Consider the following 25489-nt stretch of genomic DNA (forward strand, 5'->3'; position numbering starts at 1 on the left):
TGTGATGGTGTTATGTGGATGATAGGTGACATGTGGTTTACATATTATAGTGGTTAGAAGCATGAGCCTCAGAACTGGATTCCTTGTATTTAAATATAGGCTCCTCCACTTCCTAGCCTTGTGGCTGAGAAAGTCTTTGTGTCTGAGTTTCCTCATTTGTAAAAGGGGCAATTCTTAATTCTTACCTTCGAGTTATTTTGAGGCTTAAATGAGTTAAACAAATATGAGCTGCTTTGAATAGTGCCTGACACATAACAAGTTCTTTATGCATGTTAGCTGTGATTATTACTATTGCATTTTTTTTTCTGACTTTTTTTCAGTGAACACACATTTATAAAATTGATGGGTCACCTTTCTCTCAAAGATTGTATAAAATTTTATTTAACATGCTGAAAAAGGAAAAGTGTGTTTTTAATCACATGTTATTAATATAATAAGTATAATTTATTAATAAATTTATAAACTTCTATAAAGCAGTTAAGAAAATAAACTGAGGAACAGACTGAGTAAAAATATGCAAAATCATCTGAAAAAATTCTTGTATACAGAATATATGAAAATATCCTACAGTTTAATAAGAAAAAAGACAACCAATTAAAAAATGGGCAAAAGACGTGAACAGACATTTTACAAAGGAAGGGTCACCAAACACATAAAAAAGAACCCAACAGCTGGACATAAGGAACTGCAGATTAAAACCACATTGAGAATGATCATAACAGCTTTATTCAAAATAACCCCAAACTGAAATAACCCTGGAGATTAAATAAATTGTGGTATATTTAAACAACAAAATACCACTCATCAATAAAAAGTAATGAACTACTGATATATACAGTTGTGTTTCCTGAGTGAAAGGAACTGGACACAACAGAAACGTATGGTATGTTTCTATTTATATGAATTTCTGGAACAGGCAAAAATCTGTAGTGGAAAAAAGTCTAAATTGCCTTTGGGAGGATGAAGGAGGAAGGATTGATTGGGAAGAACACAGGGAATTTTCTGGGGAGATGGTGATTTCAGTATTTTGTTGGGGTGTGGGTTGTAACACAGGTATGAGTATTTGTCAAGATTCATAAAATTCTACAGTTAATATTATACTTTACTGTTTGCAGATTTTACTGAAAGAAAAAAGGACCTTAAACAAAATTGAAATCTGCTTTTTTGCAATGGAACGAGTTAGCAACTAATGATATGAGTTAAGCAATTTTTAAAGCACTTTTTGTGTATGCTAGGCTTGACTAAATAAGTAGGCTTATTCAGAGTAATGGTATCCAGGTTTTTCACCTGTGGAGAAGGAGTCACAAATATGTTAAAGAGAAAGTCTATATTTATTTATCTATTTATTTCTTTTTTGAGATGGAGTCTTGCTCTGTCATTTAGGCTGGAGTGCAGTGGTGCAATCTCAGCTCACTGCAACCTCTTTGTCCCAGGTTCAAGAGATTCCCCTGCCTCAGCCTTCTGAGTAGCTGGGATTACAGGCACCCACCCCCATGTCTGTCTAATTTTTGTATTTTTAGTAGAGACTGAGTTTCGGGTTCATTATGTTGGCCAGACTTGAACTCCTGACCTCAGGTGATCCGCCTGCCTCAGCCTCCCAAAGTGCTGGGATTGCAGGCGTAAGCCACCGCACCAGGCTGAGGAAGACTATATTTAATGGTAGGCTGTCATGGAAAGAAAAAAAAAGAGGAAGACTATAATACATCTTGGTATTGTATTTGAATTGGAGGTATCAGAATGAACTCATAGTTTTTAATACAAAGATATATGTCACATTTACACCTTTTTGTTCATATTGTTGCCATTTTCTTCTTATTTAACATCAGTACTTTTGTTGAATTTAGACACTAGGTTTGAGACATTATGCCCGGCTGCTGCTCTATTGACGATATATTGAAGTTTATATAGGTTAATGGTTTTTTTTTTTTTTTTTAAGAATCCTTTCTTTGTATGAAATTTTACTGTGGAGCTTAAGATGTAAAAAATTCAACTTACATATTGAAATGCTCAAATGGAATTGGGGAGATATGCAGCCTGGTAGTTTGCATTTGGTCTCTGCGTGGCAGATGTTTGGATAAACAATGCATATCTTGTGGTATGTTAGATATTAAGTTCTCAATAAGCACAGAGTGGCTTTTTAACTGTATTATTGGGTAGCATCAAGTAGTATCTAATACTTAGTACTTGCGTAATAAATGTGGACTTAAATTGGGTATTTTTTCTTTTGAATCGTAGTGTGAAGAGTGTTGGAAAATCTTAGTAACTGATATATAAATATATTTTTTCATAAATGTAGTATTGAAGTAACAAAGGTAATCCTTAAGTAAACTATAAGTATTCATTTTTTAAAAATGACTATATTGAGGTATAATTTACATACCATAAAATTATCTGTTTTTAAGCATACAATTCAATGATTTTTAATAAATTTACCAAGTTGAGCATTCATCAACAAAATCATATCACCCCAATTAGATCCTCTTTGTTACAGTTAATCCTAATTCTTACTCCAACTTCAAGGAACTGTAGATTTACTTTCTATATCTCTAGAAATAGGAAACATCTCTAGACATGTTCTGTCCCTGGAATCTATAATATGTGGTCTTTTATTTCAGGGTTCATCTGCCTTGTAACATGTATTAGTACTTCACTTCTTTTTATTGCGAAATACTATTCAGTTGTTTGGATAGACCCCTTTTTATTTATCCATTCACCAGTTGATAGACATTTGTGTTGCTTACACTTTTAAGGCTATTATGAATAGTGCTGCCATGAACTTGTAGTCTTTGTGTGAACTTAATGGTTTCATTTCTCTTGGGTAGATACCTACAGGGGGATTGTTGGATTGTATACTAAATTTATGTTTAACTTTTTAAGAAACTGCCAATCTGTTTTGCAATATGATATCATTTTACATTCCTTCCAACAATGTATGAGGTCCACAACCTTGCTGACATTTGTTATTGACTGTCTTTTTGATTATGTCCATTCCCCACTGGAATGGGGTTTTATAAGCATTTAATTTTATAAGAATGGTAGTTTTATAAGAATTCATTTTTGTTTGCTTAGTTCATTTTAGGATTTTGGATTTTATGTATGGTAATAAGACATTTATTACACTTTTATTTTAGTGATAGGCAGCTTTTACTTCTTGTATTTTCCTGTTTTTCATCTAATACTTAAATTCAAATAAAACGATTCCAGAAGTTTGAAAAATGTTAACATATATTTATATCTCAACAAACAGGATATAATTTGTATTTTATTTGCAAATGCTAAAATCACTGTAATTAAAAATATATGACAAAAGCTGGCCAGGCGTGGTGGCTCACCTTGGTGTAATTCCAGCACCTTGGGAGGCAGAGGCTGGTAGATCACTTCAGGTCAGGAGTTTGAGACCAGCCTGACCAACATGGCAAAACCCCGCCTCTACCAAAAATACAAAAATTAGCCAGATGCAGTGGTGCACTCCTCTAATCCCAGCTTCTCGCAAGACTGAGGCACGATAGTCGCTTGAACCTGGGAGGCGAAGGCTGCAGTGAGCCGAGATTGTGCCACTGCACTCCAGCCTCAGCGACAGAGCAAGACTCTGTTTCGATAAAAAGAAGAAAAAAATTACAAAAGCTAATGGATATTGAAAAAGATACTATGATACACTGCTGATGAATGTGAAAATTCAGTGTGATATCGTGTATGCATTAAAAAGACCACCGTAGCTGGAAACCATCATCCTCAGCAAACTATCGCAAGAACAGAAAACCAAATACCGCATGTTCTCACTCATAGGTGGGAACTGAACAATGAGAACACTTGGACACAGGAAGGGGAACATCACACACCGGGGCCTGTTGTGGGGTGGGGAGAGGTGATAGGGATAGCATTAGGAGATATATCTAATGTAAATGATGAGTTAATGGGTGCAGCACACCAACATGGCATATGTATACATATGTAACAAACCTGCACATTGTGCACGTGTACCCTAGAACATAAAGTATTAAAAAAAAGACCACTGTAGAAGCATTTGTATTCATGTAAAGACCTTAGTGATCTCTAAGATGCATTGTTTACTCATATCAAGTAGGCTGTAGACATACACCTATGTATATATTCTCATTAAAATTATAAATGTATAATTGAGTGCATGAAATGAGTATGCAGAGGTCTGCAGGGATGTATGATAAACTCATAAAAAGTTGTTACCTATAGAGTGTGGAGTTGGGAGTAAATAGTATTAACTTTTCATTTTATCTATTTAATTTTTTAAAACTTTTAAAACTTTTTTTTCTTTTCATTGACTATTGATGTGTAAGTTAAGTAGTCACTGTGTAAAGAAATATACATTTCTTAGCTTTTTAAACTTTTCCTTTCTAAGTTGAGTTAGTGAAGAATTGTACTAATTTTATTTTGGAAAAAGTGAACTAATCTTATTTTACTGTACAGGATATGAGTAATAAAAATACATTTTTGGAACCAATTTGTAGGTTCAAACTTTGCATTTTGGGACTCTATATAAATCTTTAGATCCAGCTGTTGCTGAGAATATTCTTCCAATTGCTATGAGGTGTGTTGATTTTAAAAGAATGGATGGCTGTTCCTCAAGTGTACATATGGCAAAAATTTAATGGTATCCCTATGAACGTGAATGGATTGTTTAATTTCTTTGCATCAAGTAGTAAGAACCACACTTTCATTGTTTTTATTTAAAATTTAGAAGAAGGAATTTTTTTTTTTTAATAGAAATGCCAGTTTGGTCCTGAAATTTCATCAGCTCTCTGTTATAGTTTGTCAACAAATGGTACAAGCAAAGTCTTTCAAAGTATTTGTTAATTAGGCCATATTCATTTTTAGTCTTTGCTGCTATACAATCAAGACCTACTTGTTTCTATTTCCTTTAATTTATCCTGGAGTTTGTCCAAGTTGAGTTTTAATGAGTTGTTTATCCCACTAGTTACACTAGGATTTATTTTTCCCTAGAGAGTAATGTTTGAATTGATAGTTTTTAAACCTATTCTGTAAAATGAACATATGTTCACTAAGACTTCTGGATATGAGGAATAGGCATGTGTTAAAGAAATTATTTTACATTCAACAGCTTAACTGTTAAAATGGAAATTTAGTGATATTTCAAAATATTAGGTAAGTCCAGAAGTTAGAAATTTTTAGTATGAATTTATATTGAACTATTTTGTTTTAAGTAAAGTTTAATAAATATGTAGTGGTATAAATCACAAGGAAAAATACACTTTTTATTGACATTTTAATGAGTCCCACAAATAGTTTAAATAAAGTTGTAAAAGCTGTTGATCTTTAAAAAATTTTTTGAGGTGAATATGGTATAATGTTATGGCTTGATGAATTGGTAATAGATACATTAAAGTATTTGTTATTTTCTACATTTTTTAACCGGTTACAAATATTTCAAAATTGACAAAAGCAAAAGAGAAAAACCCCTCTTCATTGGTATTGTTACATTAACAGATAATTGTGTAAGATACCATCTATTGCTAAATCATTTCAGATTTATTTATGTCAGTTTAAATACTACTGGAGTATCTAACAGAAGTATAAATAGAATGTATTTTTATTTATTGTGGGTTACAGCTGAAAAATAAACCACAAAGACATATCCTGTGTGTGTAATTGGCATGTTTATTTTTGAATTCTAACTTTTGTACAAAGTAAGCTTCTCGTTTGATATTAAAATAAATCTGAAGGATAGAATTTTTCCTTACCCTTGGGCATTACTACAATGTACAATATATTAATCTTTCTGAATTTGCATGTGTTTAAGTTTTTATTCAAGTCTGTGTTATCCATTTGGGAAAATTTTAGGTGATATAAGCTGGCTTGAAAGAGTACGATATACGGTAGCTGAATTTATTATGAAATAGTAAAGACCTGCTTGTAAAAAAAGAAAGAATCCCATCTATAATTTTGCCATATAAATACTTACTGCTGTAGTTATATGAACATGGCTCTTGCTACATGGTAGGACCTCCGAATTGCCACAGAGTTCCTGAAGATAGATTAATTGTACATTTTTGTATTATAGGAGGTATTCCGTGTTCTTTACTACTTATCATTAATAAAATGTGGGTTTTTGGCGCAGGGGCGAGGGGTGTTTCAGGAATTTAAACAGAAATTTGAGAACATAGTGGAGAGACCTAGTTAATAACTATTTTAAAATGCTTATAGAATACAAAAGAAAATGAGAAAGAAAAGAAAATGTCTTAAAAAATGGTCTAAATGTTGGAAAAGCAAAAGGAAATCATAAGGATAATTAACATTCAGGTTTATGAATTGAGTCATATTTGTTTATCCTTCTATTTCTTTTGATCTCTACTACTTTACCTGTTTGGTACAAGGGATCTTTTATTTACTGCATATTTATTTTCTGGTTCATTCTTTTGAATCCTTTGGCTTTTATAGTCAAATATGATCAGGATTGTAGATACTATTATCTAATTCAAGATTGTGGAGATTTATAACTCTGCCTACTTCTAAGACCGTTGTAATTTTACCTCTTTTATCCATTTTGAATTTTTGTGTATGACTTGAGGTATTAGTCTAAATTTATTCTTTTGTATGAGCATATCCAGTTGTTCCAAAACCGTTTGCTGAAAATACTGTTCTTTTCCCATTGATTGTTCTTGACATCCTTATCAAAAATCAGTTGACCATAGATGTATGGTTTTATTTCCATTGTCAATTTTAGTGCATTCATCTACATGTTTTATCTTTATGCAAGTATGATACTGTTTTAATTACTGTCCCTTTATAGTAAGTTTTGAAATTGGGAAGTGAGTTTTCCAACTTTGTTTTTCTTTTTAAAGATTGTTTTTGCTATTTGAGGTCCTTTGCAACTCCATATGAATTTTGGGGTTACCTTGTTCATTTTTTCAAAATAGGTAGCTGGGGTTTTGATAGAGATTGAATGGAATCTGTTGATCAATTTGGAGAGTGTTGCCATTTAAAAAATGTTAAGTTTTCCAATCCATAAACATGGGATGTCTTTCCATTTACTTAAGTCTTTTAAAATTTCCTGCAACAATATTTTGTAGTTTTAAGTGTGCAAATTTTACACTTCTTTGTTAAATTTATTCCTAAGTATTTTATTTTTTTTTTTAGTACTGTTAATGGAATTGTTTTCTTAATTTCAGTTTTGGGTTGTTCGTTGTAAGTGTACATTTACTAAAGTGTTTTTTGTGTAATTGCCTTGTGTCTTACAACCTTGGTGAACTCACTTACTAGTTTTTCCCCCTCACTTATTAAAAGGAAAAAAAAATAGAGATGGGGTTTTGCCATGTTGCCCAGTCTGGTCTTGAACTCCTGAACTCAAGCGATCTGAAATGACAGAAATAGAATTCAGAATATGGCTAGAAACGAAGATCACCAAGGTGCAGGAGTATGTTGAAACCCAATCCTAGGAAGCTAAGAATCACAGTAAGACAATACAGCCACTAACAGACAAAATAGCTAGTGTAGACAAGAACTACCTGATAAAGCTGAAAAACACACTACAAGAATTTCATAATGCAATCACAAGTATTAGTAGCAGAATAGACCACTCAGAGGAAAGAGAGCTTGAATGTTGGCTTTCTGAAATAAGACAGTCAGACATGAATAGAGAAAAAAAGAATAAAAAGTTATGAACAAAACCTCTGAGCAATATAGGATTATGTAAAGAGACTAAATATATGATCCATTGGTGTCCCTGAAAGAGATGGGGAGAATGGATGCAACATGGAAAACATATTTCAGCGTATGATTCATGAGAACTTCCCCAATCTAGCTAGAGCCAATATTCCAGTTCAGGAAACGCAGAGAACCTCTCTGTGAAGTAATATACTTCACAAGAAGATCATCTCTAAGACACATAATCATCAGATTTTCCAAGGTCGAAATGAAAGAAAATATGTTAAAGGCAGCTAGAGAGAAACGTCAAATCACCTTCAAAAGGAAGCACATCAGAACAAAAGTGAATCTCTCAGAAGAAATCCCACATGCCAGAAGAGATTGGTGGTCACTATTCAACATTCTTAAAGAGAAGAAATTCCAACCGAGAATTTCTTATCTGGTCAAACTAAGCTTCGTAAGTGAAAGAGAAAGAAGATCCTTTTCAGACAAGCAAATGCTGAGAGAATTTGTAACTCCCGGACCTGTCTTAGAAAAGCTCCTGAAAAAAAGCACTAAATATGAAAAGGAAAGACCATTACCAGGCACTATAAAATAACACTTAAGTACACAGAACAGTGATATTATAAAGCAACCATATAAACAAGTCTCTGTAGTGAACAGGTAACTTAATGATGACAGGGTCAAATCTACACATATCAATACTAACCTTGAATGTAAATAGGCTAAATTCTCCAATTAAAAGGCACAGAGAGGCAAGCTAGATAAAAAACCAAGTACCAGTGGAAGGCTGTCTTCAAGAGACCCATCTCACATGCAATATGACACCCACAGACTCAAAATAAAGGGCTGGAGAAAAATCTACCAAGTAATAGAAAATAGAGAAAAAGTAGGGGTTGCAATCCTAATTTCCGACAAAACAGACTTTAAGCCAAAAAACAATAGTTGCTTATCTATAGCAAGCGAAAGCCACAAAATAAAAAAGATAAATTGGACTTCATTAGAATTTTGAACTTTTGTGAATCAAGAGATATTATCAAGAAAATGAAAAGGCAAGTTATAGCATGGGAGAAATATTTGCAAATCATTTATCTGATAAGGGTCTAGTTTCCAGAATATAAAAAAAAACTCTCATAATTCAACAAGAACAAGATACACAGCCCAATTTTAAAACTGAACGTAGGACCTGAAAAGACACTTGACAAAGAAGATATACAAATGGCCAATCAGCACAGGAAAAATGCTCAACATTGTTAGACATCAGGGAAATGAAAATGAAAACCACTAGATACCACTTTCTACCCATCAGAAGGGATGTAATTTTAAAAAATAAAAATAAACAGAAAATAACAAGTATGGCCTGAATAGGTAGAAATCGGAACATCACACACAGTGGTATAGTTACTATGTAAAACACAATTTTGCAATTTGTGAAAAAGATGAACATTGAGTTACCATATGACCCAGCAATTATATTCATAGGTGTACACATACCCAAGAGGACTGAAAACATGTTCATACCAAAAAATTGTGAATTTGGTTATCAAATGTCTATAGCCACACTAGCTTCCTTGTCATTGCTTGGACTTGCCAGGCCCTGTTCTACCTCAGGGCCTTTGTTTGCAAACTGTTGCATCTGCCTGAAACACTTTCCAGAGATACCTATGTAGCTGTATTTTACCTCCTTCAAGACTGCTCAAGTGTCAAGTTAATAAGATCTATCTTTATAATAAAGCCTACCCACTATATACAAAATTTTTCACTCTGAAGCAATCTCATTCCACTTATGTTCTACGTTTTTTCTCTTCTCTTCTCTTCTCTTCTCTTCTCTTCTCTTCTCTTCTCTTCTCTTCTCTTCTCTTCTCTTCTCTTCTCTTCTCTCCTCTCCTCTCCTCTCCTCTCCCCTCCCCTCCCCTCCCCTCCCCTCCCCTCCCCTCCCTCCCCTCCCCTCCCCTCCCCTCCCCTCCCCTCCCCTCCCCTCCCCTCCCCTCCCCTCCCCTCCCCTCCCCTCCCCTCCCCTCCCCTTCCCTTCCCTTCCCTTCCCTTCTCGTTTCTTTCTTTTGAGATGGAGTTTTACTCTGATGCTCAGGCTGGAGTCCAGTGGCATGATCTCGACTCACTGCAACCTCTGCCTCCTGGGCTCAAGCCATTCTCCTGCCTCAGCATCTGAATAGCTGGGACTACAGGCGCTCGCACCGTGCCCAGCTAATTTTTTGTGTATTAATAGAGATGGGGTTTCACCATGTTGACCAGGCTGGCTATGTACTACGTTTTCTATTTCTAGTAGTATTTCTCTTATAACTTCCTTATGTTTATTGATTTTTGTCTTCCTCCACTCCCCACTAGAATGTAAGCTCTCTGAGGACAAGGATTTTAATTTTTTTGTTCATTGGAATCTTAAAATGGCTATATTTCCTAAATAGCCAGAATATAACTGCTTACAGAGTAGGCAGTTAATAAATATTTACTCAACTGATAGGTTTTTTAGAGAACAGCTTCAACATGAAGAATGAAGTCAACTAGGCCTCATCTGAGACCTCAGTAGCTAAATAATAGTAAGGACATTACAGCTCATATCTTTATGGACCTAGAAACTACAGAGTAAAAACTGAATCTTGGTTTTGAAGGATATTAGTTTTATTAATAAAGTAGAATTTGCCTACCATAGCAGTGGCTACAGAAGGAGCTCATTGACTTGAAAGATGACAGAAATCTAAAGCATGTCTGGAATTTACAAAGGTAGCCCATTGACTTGAGACTATTAGTATGTCGGTATATCAGGTTAGAGCTTGAAATTCCCTTATCTTCTTTTAAAGATGAATTGTGCACATCAATTGACTATGTATACACTAGACTGTAGTAGGAAGGATAATAGAAAGTCTGGGAAATTCTGGGGAAGTCTTGGTAGCTGCACATTGCTTTATCTATTTGAATGCCCATAGAATTTTTTCCTTATCTTTTTTGGAAGTTCAGTGACTTTACTAGGATAATGATCATTCAGAATCAGTATTGTTTGTGACACATTGTGCACTTTGTAGTTTAGGTGTTTATTTTAGACAAGATGTTTTTGATAAATATTTCTGTATACTGTTTCTTTTCTATTTGTTTTCTTCTTTAGGAACACTGATTATGTATATTTTGTATTGCTTTTTCCTGTTATTGATATCAGTATCCTTTTCTTATATTGTTTTATAATTTTTCAAAATTGTTATTTTTGTATTTCGAGATTTTATCTACCACCTTCTTAATTTGAGTTATATTTTATTTGTTGAACTTCTAGCTATTTGGAGATTTATACATAATTTTATGGTATTAGTTTATAGTTTAAATCCATTGTGATCAGCATGTATACTGTATATGATTTCAGCCTTTTTCATTTTACTTAGACTTGCTTTTATGTTCTTATAGTATGTCTTGGTGAATGTGTATTCTGCTGTTGTTGGGTGGGGTGTCCTACAAATGTCAGTTAGGCCAAATTGATTCATAGTAGTGTTTTTGTTTTTAATTCTTTACTTACGTTCTATTTGTTTTATCAATTCCCCTGAGAGGAGTATTGAAATCTTCAGGTTTTCGATTTGTCTATTCCTGTTTTCAGTTATGTATTTTTTAAAATGTATGTATTTTGGACATCTGTAGTGCCTACAAACTTAATTAACCATGTTATCATTATGAAAAAGTCTCTCTATATCCATGGTTACAGTCTTTGTTCCAAAGTTTACTTTGTCTAATATTAATGCATGACTTTTTAAATTAGAATTGTGTGCTGTTTCTTTTGCTCATTCGTTTACTCCTTCATGCTCCTATCCCCTTTATTTTTAACCTATCTACTTTATATTTAAAGTGGATATATAGTTGGCCTTTTTTTTTTTTTCAATATAATCTGAGCATCTTTTCCTTGAATTGGTATGCTTAAGTGTTTGAGACTTAACATAATACTGTATTTTGGGGTTTAGTTCTAGTATCTTGCTGTTTGTTTTCTAGTTATCCCATCTATTGTTTGTTTTCTTTTTTTCTTTTCCCAACTTTATTTAGATTGATTCCATTTCATCCTCTCTATTTCATTCTTATTCCACTCTGTCTCCACTATTGCCTTTATTAGTTTTACTTTTTAGTTTTATGGCTTTAGTTGTCCTTGGTTTTATAGTTTACATCTTTTACTTATCACAGCTATCTTCAAATAATGTTATTCTGTGTCATACATTGTGTAAGAACCTCCATTTCCCTCTTCCTGTCCTTGGCTATTGGCATTATGCATTCTACTTTTACATATGTTATAAACTCTGAACTATGTTGTTATGATTTTTGCTTTAAACAGTTAATTCTTAATCTTGTTAGAAGATGAGAATGTTTCTTTCTTCGTCTTCTTCTTCTTTTTTTTTTATAATTCACCCATATATTTACCATTCCCAGCACTCTTCACATTTCTTTGTGTAGAGCCACAAATATTTCCATCTGGTATCACATTCATTTAGCCTGAAGAATTTTCTTTAACATTTTTTATAGTACAGATATGCTGGTGAGGAATTCTTCCCAGTGTTTAGTCATAAAAAAGCTCTTTTGCTAATATTTTTAAAAGATTTTTTTTTCTGAATTTTGGATTCTAGGCTGACTGTTTTTCTTTTTTCTTTCTGCATTTCAGTCATGTTACTCTGTTGTCTTCTGTTGTGCATGATTTCTAATGAGGAGTCTGCTTTCATTTTCTAGCTTTGTTTCTTTACATGTGATATGTTTTTCTCCTTAACACTAGTTTTCAGCAATTTGGTTATAATGTGCCTTGCTATGTTTTTAATTCTCTTCTGCTTGGGGTTTGTTGAACTTCTGGGATATTTGGGTTTATAGTTTTCTTCAAATTGCTTGATAGTGTCCCACATCCCACATCCCATTAAAGCTTTGTTCAGTTATTTTAGTCTCTCTCTCTCTCTCTTTTTTTTTTTGAGATGGAGTCTCTCTCTGTCGCCCAGGCTGGAATGCAGTGGCATGATCTCAATCTGGGCTTACTGCAGTCTCCGCCTCCTGAGTTCAAGCAATTCTCCTGCTTCAGGCTCCTGAGTAGCTGGGATTACAGGCATGCGCCACCACGCCCAGCTAATTTTTGTATTTTTAGTAGAGACGGGATTTCACCATGTTGGTCAGGCTGGTCTCAAGCTCCTGACCTTGTGATCCACCCGCCTTGCCTTGCCAAAGTGCTGGGATTACAGGCGTGAGCCCCCGCGCCGGGCCTGTTTTAGTGTTTTATCTTTCCTGGTCCTCGATTTCCTGGGAACTCCTCAGAGACTAATCAGCTAGTGGGAGAAGAGAGGGAGGCGTTTATTGCTACATTTTCGTCTTCTGCATGTATGATTGCAAAGTAGATTGCTGGTGTCTCATGCTGTGCATGGTGGCTTTAGGCAATGCAAATGAAACTGTGCATTGAATTGGTCTCCATAGCAGTGGCCAGAATATGAGGTAGGGTGAGAAGCTTTTTAGGTGATATACAAGAGATGTTCTGTACTCTCTGTGTGTGGTTACAGTTGGGAAAATGACAAATGATGGAGGGTTTGTGAGGTTGAGGAAAGAGCAGGTTACAGTCTACTGTAGTAGCATCCTGATTTTTTTTGTATCTATCTTTTGTTTTATTGTTCTATTTTATCTTGCACGCTTAATTAACCTTCAGTATAAACTTGTTGCTCACAGACATTGAAATGTTTCCTTACTTTGAGGCTTTGTTATTTAGAAAATTTAATTACATAATTCACTTTATTCATAGACAAAACCAAATGAATAAGGGATCAACAAATTAGATATTCCAGGGCAGGAATTTTAAAAATGATTTTCCATGTTACTATCAAGTAGAGTCTGCATATAATGGAAATACTTCATAAATACTTCTGAGAGAAAGGATTAGGATAGAGGGCTGTGGATCAGGTTGCCTGGATTTAAATTCTAATTTTTCCTTTTCTTAGTAGTATGACATTTGATACCTTAATATATCTGTGTGTGTCTTGGTTTTCCCATTTGAAAAACTAGTATAATGATAGTACCTCCCTCATGGAGTTATTATGGCAGGATTCAACGTGTTAATAGATAAAAGAAATCTAGAACAATGCAGATTTGCTAGTAAATCCTTTCTAAGTGTTAGCAAGCACTATTTTTATTTTTACTTAGAATGATTGTCTTGATTATGTAGTAATTGCTTGAACAATATATGTGTAGGTGAGTATGTGCGTATGGACATCATTCTAGTTTGTATTTTTATATTTTATTATTCAGAGTTCCTGAAATAGTGAAACTTAAAGTTAGCAGAATTGCATATCTGTTTTGTTTAATCAAATTTTAAAATACTTTGGATGTATACCCTTTCTTCCCTTGCAACCTAAGTCATTTAGTATTTTGTTGTCTGTAAATGCTCTTTACTCTATTGTGATTCTTTCTGTTTTCTTGTGCAGGACCAAAAGATCTCAGATTGCTATAACTGAAGGTATATTTGAACTTCCAAATCTCACAATTCAAGCTACAAGAGCACAGACACTTCTCTTGCAAGCAATATATCAAAGTTGGTCTCATCTTGGAAATGTCAGCTCTTCCGCAGTGAATGAAGCTTTGATAAATGAAGTCTTCCTAAGTATAGGTAAGAGCACAATCTTTTTGATAAGTATATGGAAAATTTGTGTTAGAGGCAACTAATATTTTATTATGAAAATCATATGTCTAGTAAGGTCAACTTAAATTGTAATATGTTTCTGTGAATGTAGATATTTATAGTTTATGCTTAAAATCCAGATTATGAGTTAAGCCATCCAGTTTTATTTCCTCGTACCTATTTCTGCATGTGTTTCATAATTGCAAAAGATTATTTTTCACCAGCTTCTTGTATAATTTACACTTTGGATAACTTTTGAGGGTATCAATGTATGTGTTTGAAATGATAACCCAATTATAAGTACAGTAGTTTTTATTATACTGGTAAAATGAAATAAATTCTTACTTGTAATACTTGGTTAGTTTGGTAAACAGATTTTTTTTGTGTGTGTGTTTGAAAAGTATTAATCTGACACCCTTAATGAGTTAATTAACTACTAAAAATACAAATTTCTGCTTTGATGTCACTATAAGAGATATCTTCTTCTTATCACTCAGTTTGCATGTAAATAAAAAATTATAGAAGCTTTTAAAAGTTGGTTCAGTTCAAAATAATAATGTTATGTTTGTCAGTAACATGAAAGTAGTTTTTAAAGGTTATAATTTAAGTGTAATTATGCTTAAAGTAACATTATTTTTATTTTTAATTTATCTGTTAAAATAAAGCGACTTTTGTTCTTATATGATGCTTTTGAAGGTTTTAATTTCAGACCTGACATACAAATTAGAGTTTTCTTTTTTGGCCTACCCATTAACTAATGTAAAATACAGGTTGATTATCCCTTATCCAAAGTGCTTGGTACCAGAGTGATTCAAATTTCAGATTTTTTTCAGATTTGGAATATTTGCCCTTACATAATGAGATATACTGGAGATGTAACTCAAGTCTAAATATGAAATTCATTTGCATTTCATTTACATCTTATACACATCATCTGAAGGCGATTTTATACAATATTTTTAATAATTTGTGTGACTTAATCACATGAGGTCAGGTGTGGAATTTTCTACTTGGGTCATGTCAGTGCCTAAAGAGTTCTGAATTTTGGAGCATTTCAGATTTGGGGTTTTCAAATTAGGGATGCTCAAGTTGTAGTAGTTCTGGTACTGGCTTTTAGCATTATATAAAGAATAACAAGATAAATGATGCAGTAGGCTAAAGGTTCTTCACTTGGAGCTTATGAAAGGACTTAAGAGTTTTCTGAATCCTTGGAAGTGGTATGCAAATTTTATTGTGTGTATAAACACACACACAGACATACATATTTGTATCCTCTATTTGAATTGAACTTACTGCTCCTAACTGAAACTTTGTACCCTTTGAACAGCATCTTCTTATTACATACCAACCCCCACTCCATTCTGCCTACGTTTGGTAACCACCATTCTACTCTAACCACCATTCTACTCTCTACTTCTGTGACTTTGACTTTTTTAGATACCACATTTAAGTGAGATTCTGCAGTACCTGGCTTATTTCACTTAGTATAATGTCCTCCAGGTTCAACTGTGTTGTCTTAAACGACAGACTTTCCTTCTTTTTTTAAGGCAGAATAGTAATCTATTGTGGATATATGCCATATTTTCTTTATCCACTCATCCCTTGATGGATGCTTATACTGATTCCATATCTTGGCTATTGCACAGTGAACATGGGTGTGCAGATATCTCTCTAATATGATTTCATTTTCTTTGGACATATACCCAGAAGTGGGATTGCTGGATCATATGCTAGTTATACTTTTAGATTTTTGAGGAACTTCTATACCGTTTTCCATAATGGTTGTACTAATTTTCTTTTTTCTTTTCTTTTCTTTTTGTTTTTTTGAGATGGAGTCTTGCTCTGTTGCCAGGCTGGAGTGCAGTGACACGATCTTGGCTCACTGCAACATCTGCCTCCCAGGTACAAGTGATTCTCCTGCCTCAGCCTCCTGAGTAGCTGGGACTACGGGTGTGCGCCAACACGCCCAGCTAATTTTTTGTGTTTTTAGTAGAGATGGGGTTTCACCATGTTGGCCAGGATGGTCTCTATCTCTTGACCTCATGATCCGCCTGCCTCAACCTCCCAAAGTGCTGGGATTACAGGCGTGAAGGTTGTACTAATTTTCATTCCCACCGATGGTATTCTTTTTTTCTCCACATTCTTGCTAACACTTATCTTTCATCATTTTGAAAATGGCCATTCTAACAGGTATGTAGTTATATCTCATTGTGAATTTAATTTACATTTCTCTAGTAATCAATGATGTTGAGTATGTTTTCATAAAGTTGTTGGTCATTTGTATGAACCATTTAGATGTTGGCCATTTGCATTGTTCGTTTGTCACCATTTGTCATCTGTCGGCCATTTGTCACCTTTTGAGAAATGTCTGTTCAGGTCCTGTGCCCATTTTAAAATTGCTTATTGTTTTCTTATTATTGAGTTGAGTTCCTTAGATATTTTGGATAACAACTCTTTATCAGAGGGATGGTTTGCAAATTTTTCTCGCAGTTTCTGTGTTCTTCCTTCATTCTATTGTTTCTTTTGCTGTGCAGAACTTTTTGTTTAATGCAGTTCCATTTTTCTGTTATTGCTTTCATTTCCTGTGCTTTCAGGGTTATAGTCAATGCCCAGACCAATGAAGCTTTGTCCGTAAGTTTCTTCTAGTAGATTTACAGCTTCAGGTCTTATATTTAAGTCTTTAATCCCTTCTGAATTGGTTTTTCCTCATGGTGTTAGATAAGGATTCAATCTCATTGTTCTGCATGTAGATATCCAGTTTTCCCAGCAGCATCTATTGAAGAATCTGTTCTTTCCCCATTGTATATTCTTGGCATCTTCATCAAAAATCAATTGTCCATAAATGTGTGAGTTTCTTTTGGATTCTGTCTTGTTTTGTAGGTTGATGTGTCTGTCTTCATGCCAGAACCATGCTGTTTTGATTGCTATAGCTTTTTAGTATAAAGTCAGATAGTGTGATTTTTTCAGCTTTATTCTTTTTTGTTTAAGATTGCTTTGGTTCTTTGAGGTATTTTATTCCATATGAATTTATGGTTTTTTTTATTATTTCTGTGAAAAATGACATTGGAATTTTGGTAGGGGTTGCATTGAATCTGTAGATTGCTTTGGGTAACGGACATTTTAACATTAATTCTCTCAGTTCAGTAGAACAGGACACCTTTCCATTTATTTTTTATTTTTTTATTTTTTTTAGGTTTTTTTTTTATCAGTGTGTTATACTTTTCAGTATATAGATCTTTCATATCGTGGTTAAATTTATATCTATGTACTTTTGTTTTTGCTATTATAAATGGGATTGTTTTCCCAACTTCTTTTATGGATAGTTTTAGTTTTGGACATGTTAATGCATAAAAATGGTACTGATTTTTACATGTTGATTTTGTAATCGACATCTTTACTGAATTCACTTATCAGTTCTAAAAGTTTTTGGATGGAGTCTTTAGGGATTTGTTTTTTTGTTTTTTTTTTTTTGAGTTGGAGTCTCCCTCTGTCACCCAGGCTGGAGTGCAGTGGTGTGATCTTGGCTCACTGCAACCTCCATCTCCTGGGTTTGTAACTGGGATTACAGGCACGTCACCACACCCGGGTAAGTTTTTTGTATTTTTAGTAGAGATGGGGTTTCACCATGTTGGTCAGGGTGGTCTTGAACTCCGTACCTCAAGTAATTCACCCACCTTGTCCTCCTACAATACTGGGGTTACAGGTGTGAGCCACCATGCCTGGCCGGGATTTTTACATATAAGATCATATTGTCAACAAGTAGAGACAATTTAACTTCTTTCTTTTCTATTACAATACCTTTTACTTCTTCCTCTTGGTTAGTTTTTCTGAATAAGACTTCCAGTACGGTGTGGAAAAGAAGTAGTGAGAGTGAGCATTCTTGTCAGGTCACTGTTCTTTAAAGATTTCAACATTTCACTCTTCCATATGATGTTAGCCATGGGCTTGTTCTATATGTCCTTTATTGTGTTTAGGTACATTCCTTCTATACCTAATCTGTTAGTAGTTTTGATCATGAAAGGCTGTTGAATTTTGTCAGATGCTTTTTCTGCATCTATTGGGATGATGATATGACTTTTGTCCTTTATTTTGTTAATGTGGTGTGTCATATTTATTGAGTTATATTTGTCAAACCATCCTTGCATCCCGTGGATAAATACCACTGTATCATGGCAAAAGATTATTTTAATGTGTTGTTGAATTTCATTTAATATTTTGTTAAGAATTTTTACATCTATGTTCACCAGAGATATTGGTCTGTAAGTTTGTTTTCTTGTAGTGCCCTTTTCTGGCTTTGGTATGAAGGTAATGCTAGCCTTCTAAAATGAGTTTGAAATTGTTCTCTCTTCAGATTTTTGGAAGAGTTTGAGAAGTGATCAATGTTAGTGGTTCTTTAAATGTCTAGTAGAATTCATCCAGTCCAGAACTTTTCTTTGTGGGGACTTGTTGTTACTGATTCACTCTTCTTACTCATTATTGGTCTACTTGTATTTTCCATTCTTTCGTGATTGAGTCTTGATAGGTTAAAATGTGTCTAGGAATTTATTAATTTCTTTTAGCTTATCCAATCCATTGGTGTAGCGTTGTTCATAGTGGCCGCTTATGATGAGTCTACATATTTCCATTGTTTCTATCAGCTGTAATCTCTCCGCTTTTATTTTTAATTTTATTTATTTGAGCATGCTCCTTTTTCTTCGTCTATTGAAGGGTTTATCTTGTCAAAAATCCAACTCTTATTTTTATTTTGAAAATTGTTTTCCCAGTCTCTGTGTATTTCTGTTTTGATATTTGTTATTTTCTTTCTCCTGCTGACTTTAGACCTTTTTCTAGTTCCTTGAAGTATAATGTTTGATTATTTATTTGAAATACTTGTTTTTTTATTTAGGCATGTATTGCTGTAATCTTCTTTCTTAGAACTACTTCAGCTGCATTTCATAGGTTGTGTATTTTGTGTTTCCATTTTCATTTGTCTCAAAATACTTTATGATTTCATCTTTACCTGTTGGTAATTTAGGAACATGTTGTTTGATTTTCACATATTTGTGATTTTCCCCAAGATTAATTTTTGGGGTGGTGAAAATATTCTGTAATTATATAGTTGTGATGGGATTCATAACCTTGCATTAGGTTGATACAAAAGTAATCACCATTAATTTGAATGGCAAAAAACACGATTACATTTGCACCTACCTAATATATATGGTAAAATCCACTTAATTACACATTTTGAAAAAATGAGGGTTATGTTATATGAATTTCGTCTTCAAAAAATGTTTTAATTTGATGATTATTTAAGTAGACTATGTTATTGCCAATCTTGTGGCCATTATTTTATATGGATTTACTATTCAAAATCTTACCTTTTGGTGCTAGTCCATCTATAAGTTAACTCTACAGTAACATCTTCCTTGGCATTAGCACTTATCACTGTCTGAAACTGTCTAATTCATTTATTTGCTTATTTGCTAAATTTCTATTTCCTGTGATGTTTTCTTCAGAGTATTTTTTGATTTATTGTCTCACAATATTAATGTATTTTTAAAATTTAAAATTTTTATTTTTGTTAATTGGCTTAGATAGCCTGAACATTCATATTAGTAAGCTCATGAAATTATTTGCTTTTATAATTTTTTTTCCTAGCCAAACCTATTCCATTTTTACTTTTCTGAATTTATAAAATGGACTGTGCTATGAAAAAGCATTTTATTTGAAATTTCCTTTTCTACAAATATTCTGTGTTTAAAAGAATGCTGGCATATGTATTGAAAAATTCGTCAGGCAAGTGACAACAGATTGTTATTTGTAACCTGATGTTCTGTCATTTAGAAACCTAAAATTAGTGGAACTAATTTTTGCATAGTGAGGAGTTGAAGAAATTAGAATGATGTTAAGACGTTTCTTTGCCAAATAATTTTATTTTTATCAAATGAAATACCTACAAAATTTATAACAGATTAAAGAGAAACCATCAGCTAAGACAGTTTTAAAAAGCCAGATTTCCAGGTGGCCAGTTTTCTTGTCTTCCCCCTCACGCCACCCCACAAAAGAAAACCTCATTCTGTGCTTTGTATTCTTACTGAGTGCTTAAAGGATTGTGCCTTCAAATAGTTCTATCTAAAGATCCAGGAAATGTATATGTCTATAGGGTGTAAAGTTTTAGCATTTTATTATTTTGCATCTGAGGACTCTCATTACACAGTACTCAGCACTGTTAAGCTTTGTTTAATATGTTTTGTGTAAGTATGTGATCCTTTGCTTTACAACTAGTTTCCATTTCCCGCATTAATAAAGAGATTATACAAGTTGTGTACATTTTTGGATCTCTCAGACTTAGGTTCTGATAATGTGTGAAAGAAGAACTATTATCATTATTATTATTATTATTATATTTTTTGAGATGGAATCTCGCTCTGTCACCCAGGCTGGAGTGCAGTGGCGCGAACTTGGCTCACTGCAGGCTCCATCTCCTGGGTTCATGCCATTTTCCTCCCGAGTAGCTGGGACTACAGGTGCCCGCCACCATGCCCAGCTAAGTTTTTGTATTTTTAGTAGAGATGGAGTTTCATCATGTTAGTCAGGATGCTCTCGATCTCCTGACCTTGTGATCCGCCCACCTCGGCCTCTCAAAGTGCTGGGATTACAGGCATGAGCCACCGCACCCAGCCCAGAACCATTATTTTTAAAGTCTACGTTTGACTGTACACCACCTTTCATCATAATCTCATGCCTCTAGCCTACCCTCCTACTTGCTGTCTTAATTCATATTATTGATAGTTACCTACCAGCAATATCCAGTTTTTTCCTGTGTATGGCTTTTTCTTCTATCTGGAACCCAATTCTGTTTGATTACATTCTCCTACATTTTCCTCTCTTTGAGTACTAGTTTTATTTTGACATTAGTCTTTTTCCTTGAATTTAACACTATGCTAATTACAGTCTACTTGTACTTCAGAAAAATTACATTCTCTTCCACATTCCTACCATTTTTTCAGGTATTCTCCCCTCCTCCATGTCAGAAATATTTTATTCTTTCTTTTCCTTTCCCTTCCTTCTGTTAAGTTTTTAAAAACAGTTTTATTTAGATAAAATTTTTGTACCACACTATTTATTCCTTTTCAGGTATGTAGTTTAGTGGCTTTTAATATATTCACAGAGTTGTGTATCCATTACCATAATCAATTTTAGAACATTTCCAGCATCCCTGAATGAAGCCTTGCATTCCTTAGCTATCACTCCTGGAGCTTCCCATTTTCCCAGCAATAGGCAAATACTAATCTACTTTTTGTCTGTATGCATGTGCCTATTGTGGACACTTCATATAAATGAATTACATAAAATGCAGTTCTTTGTGACTGCATATTAGTGCATTTTTCCACTTAGCATACTATTTCAAAGTTTGCTCATATTATAGCATATGTCAGTGCTCATTCCTTTTTAATTGCCAAATAGTATTCCATTTTATCCATGTACCATATTTTGTTAATTCATTAATCAGTTGATGGACCTTTGCATTATTTCTACCTCTGACTATTGTGAATAATGTTGCTTTGAACTTTCAAGTACAGGTCTTTTTGTGTGTGTGTGTGTGTGTGTGTGTGTGTGTGTATGTATGCTTTTATTTCTTTTGTGTATATATACCTATGCATATAATTGCTGGGTCATATGGTAATTTTATTTGTAACCTTTTGAGGAGCTGCCAGACTGTTTTCCAAAACAGCTGTGTCATTGTACTTTCCATTGGCAATGTGTGATGGTTCTAATCTCTCCACATCCTTATCATATTGTTATCTGTCTTTTGTGTTCCAGCCATCATTGTAGGTGTGAAGTGGCATCATTATGGCTTTCCTTTTCGTTTCCCTCATGGCTAATGATGTCGAGTATCTTTTCATGTATTTATTAGCTATTTATATCTCTTCTATGGAGAAATTTTTCAAATCCTTTGCTTATTTTAAGATCTGCCTCTTTTATCTTTTACTTTTAAATCGTGAGAATTCTTTATATATTTTAGATAAAAGTTTCCTATCAGATATGGTTTGCAAATGTTTCCTGTAATTTTGTGGGTTATCTTTTTACTTTTTTGATGGTGACTTTAGTCTGAGTTTTCTCATTACCCTCAAGTACATCTTCTTTACATTGGACCTTGTTATCATTTAGAAATGGTTTATCCCTTTGATACTGATATAGATTCTTTGTCATCATCATTACTTTTAGTCCTTTTATTTTTTTCATTTTATTAATATCACAGAATCCTTTTTGGTCTTACTCTTTAGCTTCATTCCCATTGGCCAACATTATCTATGATGCTATAATTTTAGAGTATTTTTTTCCTTTCTCTGTTTATCTTTGTTTTCTCCATGCCTATTCTGTCATTTCTGTTTGCAAATAAGAAATGTGTATATGTTTCACTTTTACTACCACCAAAATAACAGTATCTGACCTGAATTAAACTGTTACTGATGTTTGATAATTCTTATAAAATGCATGTATATAATTGAGTTCCTATTTTTACCATTTCTTTCATTATAAATTATGGTTTATTACCGAGTTTTGAAATCAACTTCCTTGATTACTACTAAGAATTTGAAAAGACTAGAATAGAAACTTTGTGCCTCAGTCTTCTCATTCTAAATGTTGGACTAATGTGCCACAAAAGCAGTAACAAATTTAACTTCAAGCATCAAAACTGCAAAGTGCTTTTAGTGAGAAAAGTTTTTCTTTGATAAATGCTATATCACAAAAGTGTTGAATCAGTCACTAATTTCTATTTTGTGAATGAGTTTAAGAGGCTTTAGGAGAATATCTGTGAATGTTGAATTATGTTTTATAATGCTGCAATGATGAATCCTTCTTCCTCAGCTCTTGCAAAAATCAAATTAAAAGTATATTAAAATAAAAAAATGTTATATGCTAGTGCTTGCTAGGGATTTGATTTTGTGCATTGAATTTTATTAATCTTTATGTTACATATAAATACTGGTTTAGTGTCTTACTATCTCTGTTGCATATTATTTTTACTTTTCAACTATTGACACTTAGGAAAGATCACTGAATTGGAGTGTGAAGACTTTCTCAATAACTATATGAGTGACTAAATAAAGGTCAGTTTGTTTCATTAAGTTTTAGTTAATTTTCTCATCTATAAAATGATGAAAATATGTTTATAGCTGGTCATAGAGTTCTTGCGAATGCCAAATATATTATTGTCTGGGGGCTTAATCTGTTGTTCTTGTCCTAGACATAGAACTTGCTGGAATCCTCCATCTGAAGATATTACCTATGAAAGTTGTTCTAGGATATAAAGTTCTTGGAGACTGAGATAACACCAGTCAGAATTGGAGTCTAGGTGATCCGTTGTTTTAGTTACAAGGATGATAGAGTGAAGGTAAATTCAAAGAGTAAACCAAGAAAGAAAATAGGATAATGAATAGATATTGATGAGAGAAGAATAAAATTCAAGACATTGGTTAGGTCTAGCTGTTTGAACTTAGTGAAGAAAGTATACATTTGTGCCCCATTAATGTAGCTATTTACAAGAGGCCTCACTAGGCTCACAGAAACGTATGAAGAACTAAATATTTTCAGTTCTACAGATTCCTAAGGGGAGGGAGTCAATAAACCTGTGAATGGATGTGACAATGCAATGGGATATCTAGAAGAAATGGATAAATTCCTGGACACATACACCCTCCAAAAACTAAGCCAGAAAGAAGTCAAATCCCTGAATAGACCAATAACAATTTCTGAAATTAAGGCAGTAATTAACAGCCTACCAATCAAAAAAAGCCCAGGACCAGATGGATTCACAGTTGAATTCTACCAAAGGTACGAAGAAGAGCTGGTACCATTCCTTCTGAAACTATGCTAAATAACAGAAAAATAGGGACTCCTCCCTAACTCATTTTATGAGGCCAGCGTCATCCTGATACCAAAACCTGGCAGAGACATGACAAAAAAAATTGGTCGCAGTGGCTCACGCCTGTAATCCCAGCACTTTGGGAGGCTGAGGCGGGCAGATCATGAGGTCAGGAGACTGAGACCATCTTGGCTAATACGGTGAAACCCTGTCTCTACTAAAAAAAATACAAAAAATTAACCGGGCATGGTGGCAGGCACCTATAGTCCCAGCTACTCTGGAGGCTGAGGCAGGAGAATAGCGCGAACCCAGCAGGTGGAGCTTGCAGTGATCAGAGATCGCGCCATTACACTCCAGTCTGGGTAACGGAGCGAGACTCTGTCTCCAAAAAAAAAAAAAAAAAAAAAAAAAAACTAAAGAAAATTTCAGGCCGATATTCCTGATGAACTTCCATGTGAAAATCCTCAATAAAATACTGGCAAACCAAATCCAGCAGCACATCAAAAAGCTTATCCACCATGATCAAGTTGGCTTCATCCCTGGGATGCAAGGCTGGTTCAATGTAATGCAAGTCAATAAACGTAATCCATCACATGAAGAGAACCATTGACAAAAACCACATGATTATCTCAATAGATGCAGAAAAGGCCTTCAATGAAATTCAACACCCTTTAATCTAAAAACTCTCAATAAACTAGGTATTGATGGAACGTATCTCAAAATAATAAGAGCTACTTACGACAAACTCACAACCAGTATCATACTGAATGGGCAAAAGCTGGAAGCATTTCCTTTGAAAACTGGCACAAGAAAAGTATGCCCTCTCTCAGCACTCCTATTCAACACAGTATTGGAAGTTCTGGCCAGGGCAATCAGGCAAGAGAAAGAAATAAAGGTATTCAGACGGGAAGAGAGGAAATCAAATTGTCTCTTTTTGCAGATGACATGACTGTATATTTAGAAAACCCCATCGTCTCAGCCCAAAATGTCCTTAAGCTGATAAACAACTTTAGCAAAGTCTCAGGATACAAAATCGATGTGCAGAAATCACAAGCATTCCTATACACCAATAATAGACAAACAGCCAAATCATGAGCAAACTCCTATTCACAATTGCTACAAAGAGAATAAAATACCTAGGGATACAACTTACAAGGGATGTGAAGGACCTCTTCAAGGAGAGCTACGAACCATTGCGCAAGGAAATAAGAGAGGACACATACAAATGGAAAATCATTCCATGTTCATGGATAGGAAGAATCAATATCATGAAAATGGCCATACTGCCCACAGTAATTTATAGATTCAATATATCCCCATCAAGCTACCACTGACATTCTCCACAAAATTGGCAAAAACTACTTTAAATTTCGTATGGA

General features: G+C 34.1%; 1 protein-coding gene across 14 annotated transcripts in view; it reads left to right on the plus strand.

Moving 5' to 3' along the window:
* Window positions 1-25489, plus strand: part of VPS13B (vacuolar protein sorting 13 homolog B) — a 904863-nt gene that overhangs the window by 188131 nt on the left and 691243 nt on the right. For all 14 annotated transcript variants that reach the window (XR_004059219.1, XR_004059220.1, XR_004059221.1 and 11 more), the window contains exon 17: window positions 14064-14245. Coding sequence is in view for 11 of the 14 variants with exons in the window: in XM_010385612.2 (XP_010383914.1) it covers window positions 14064-14245 (182 nt within the window). In the remaining 3 variants the exon portion in view is untranslated. The remainder of the gene's footprint in view (window positions 1-14063; window positions 14246-25489) is intronic.

This window comes from Rhinopithecus roxellana, chromosome 9, assembly GCF_007565055.1.
Source record: "Rhinopithecus roxellana isolate Shanxi Qingling chromosome 9, ASM756505v1, whole genome shotgun sequence".
NCBI lineage: Eukaryota > Metazoa > Chordata > Mammalia > Primates > Cercopithecidae > Rhinopithecus > Rhinopithecus roxellana.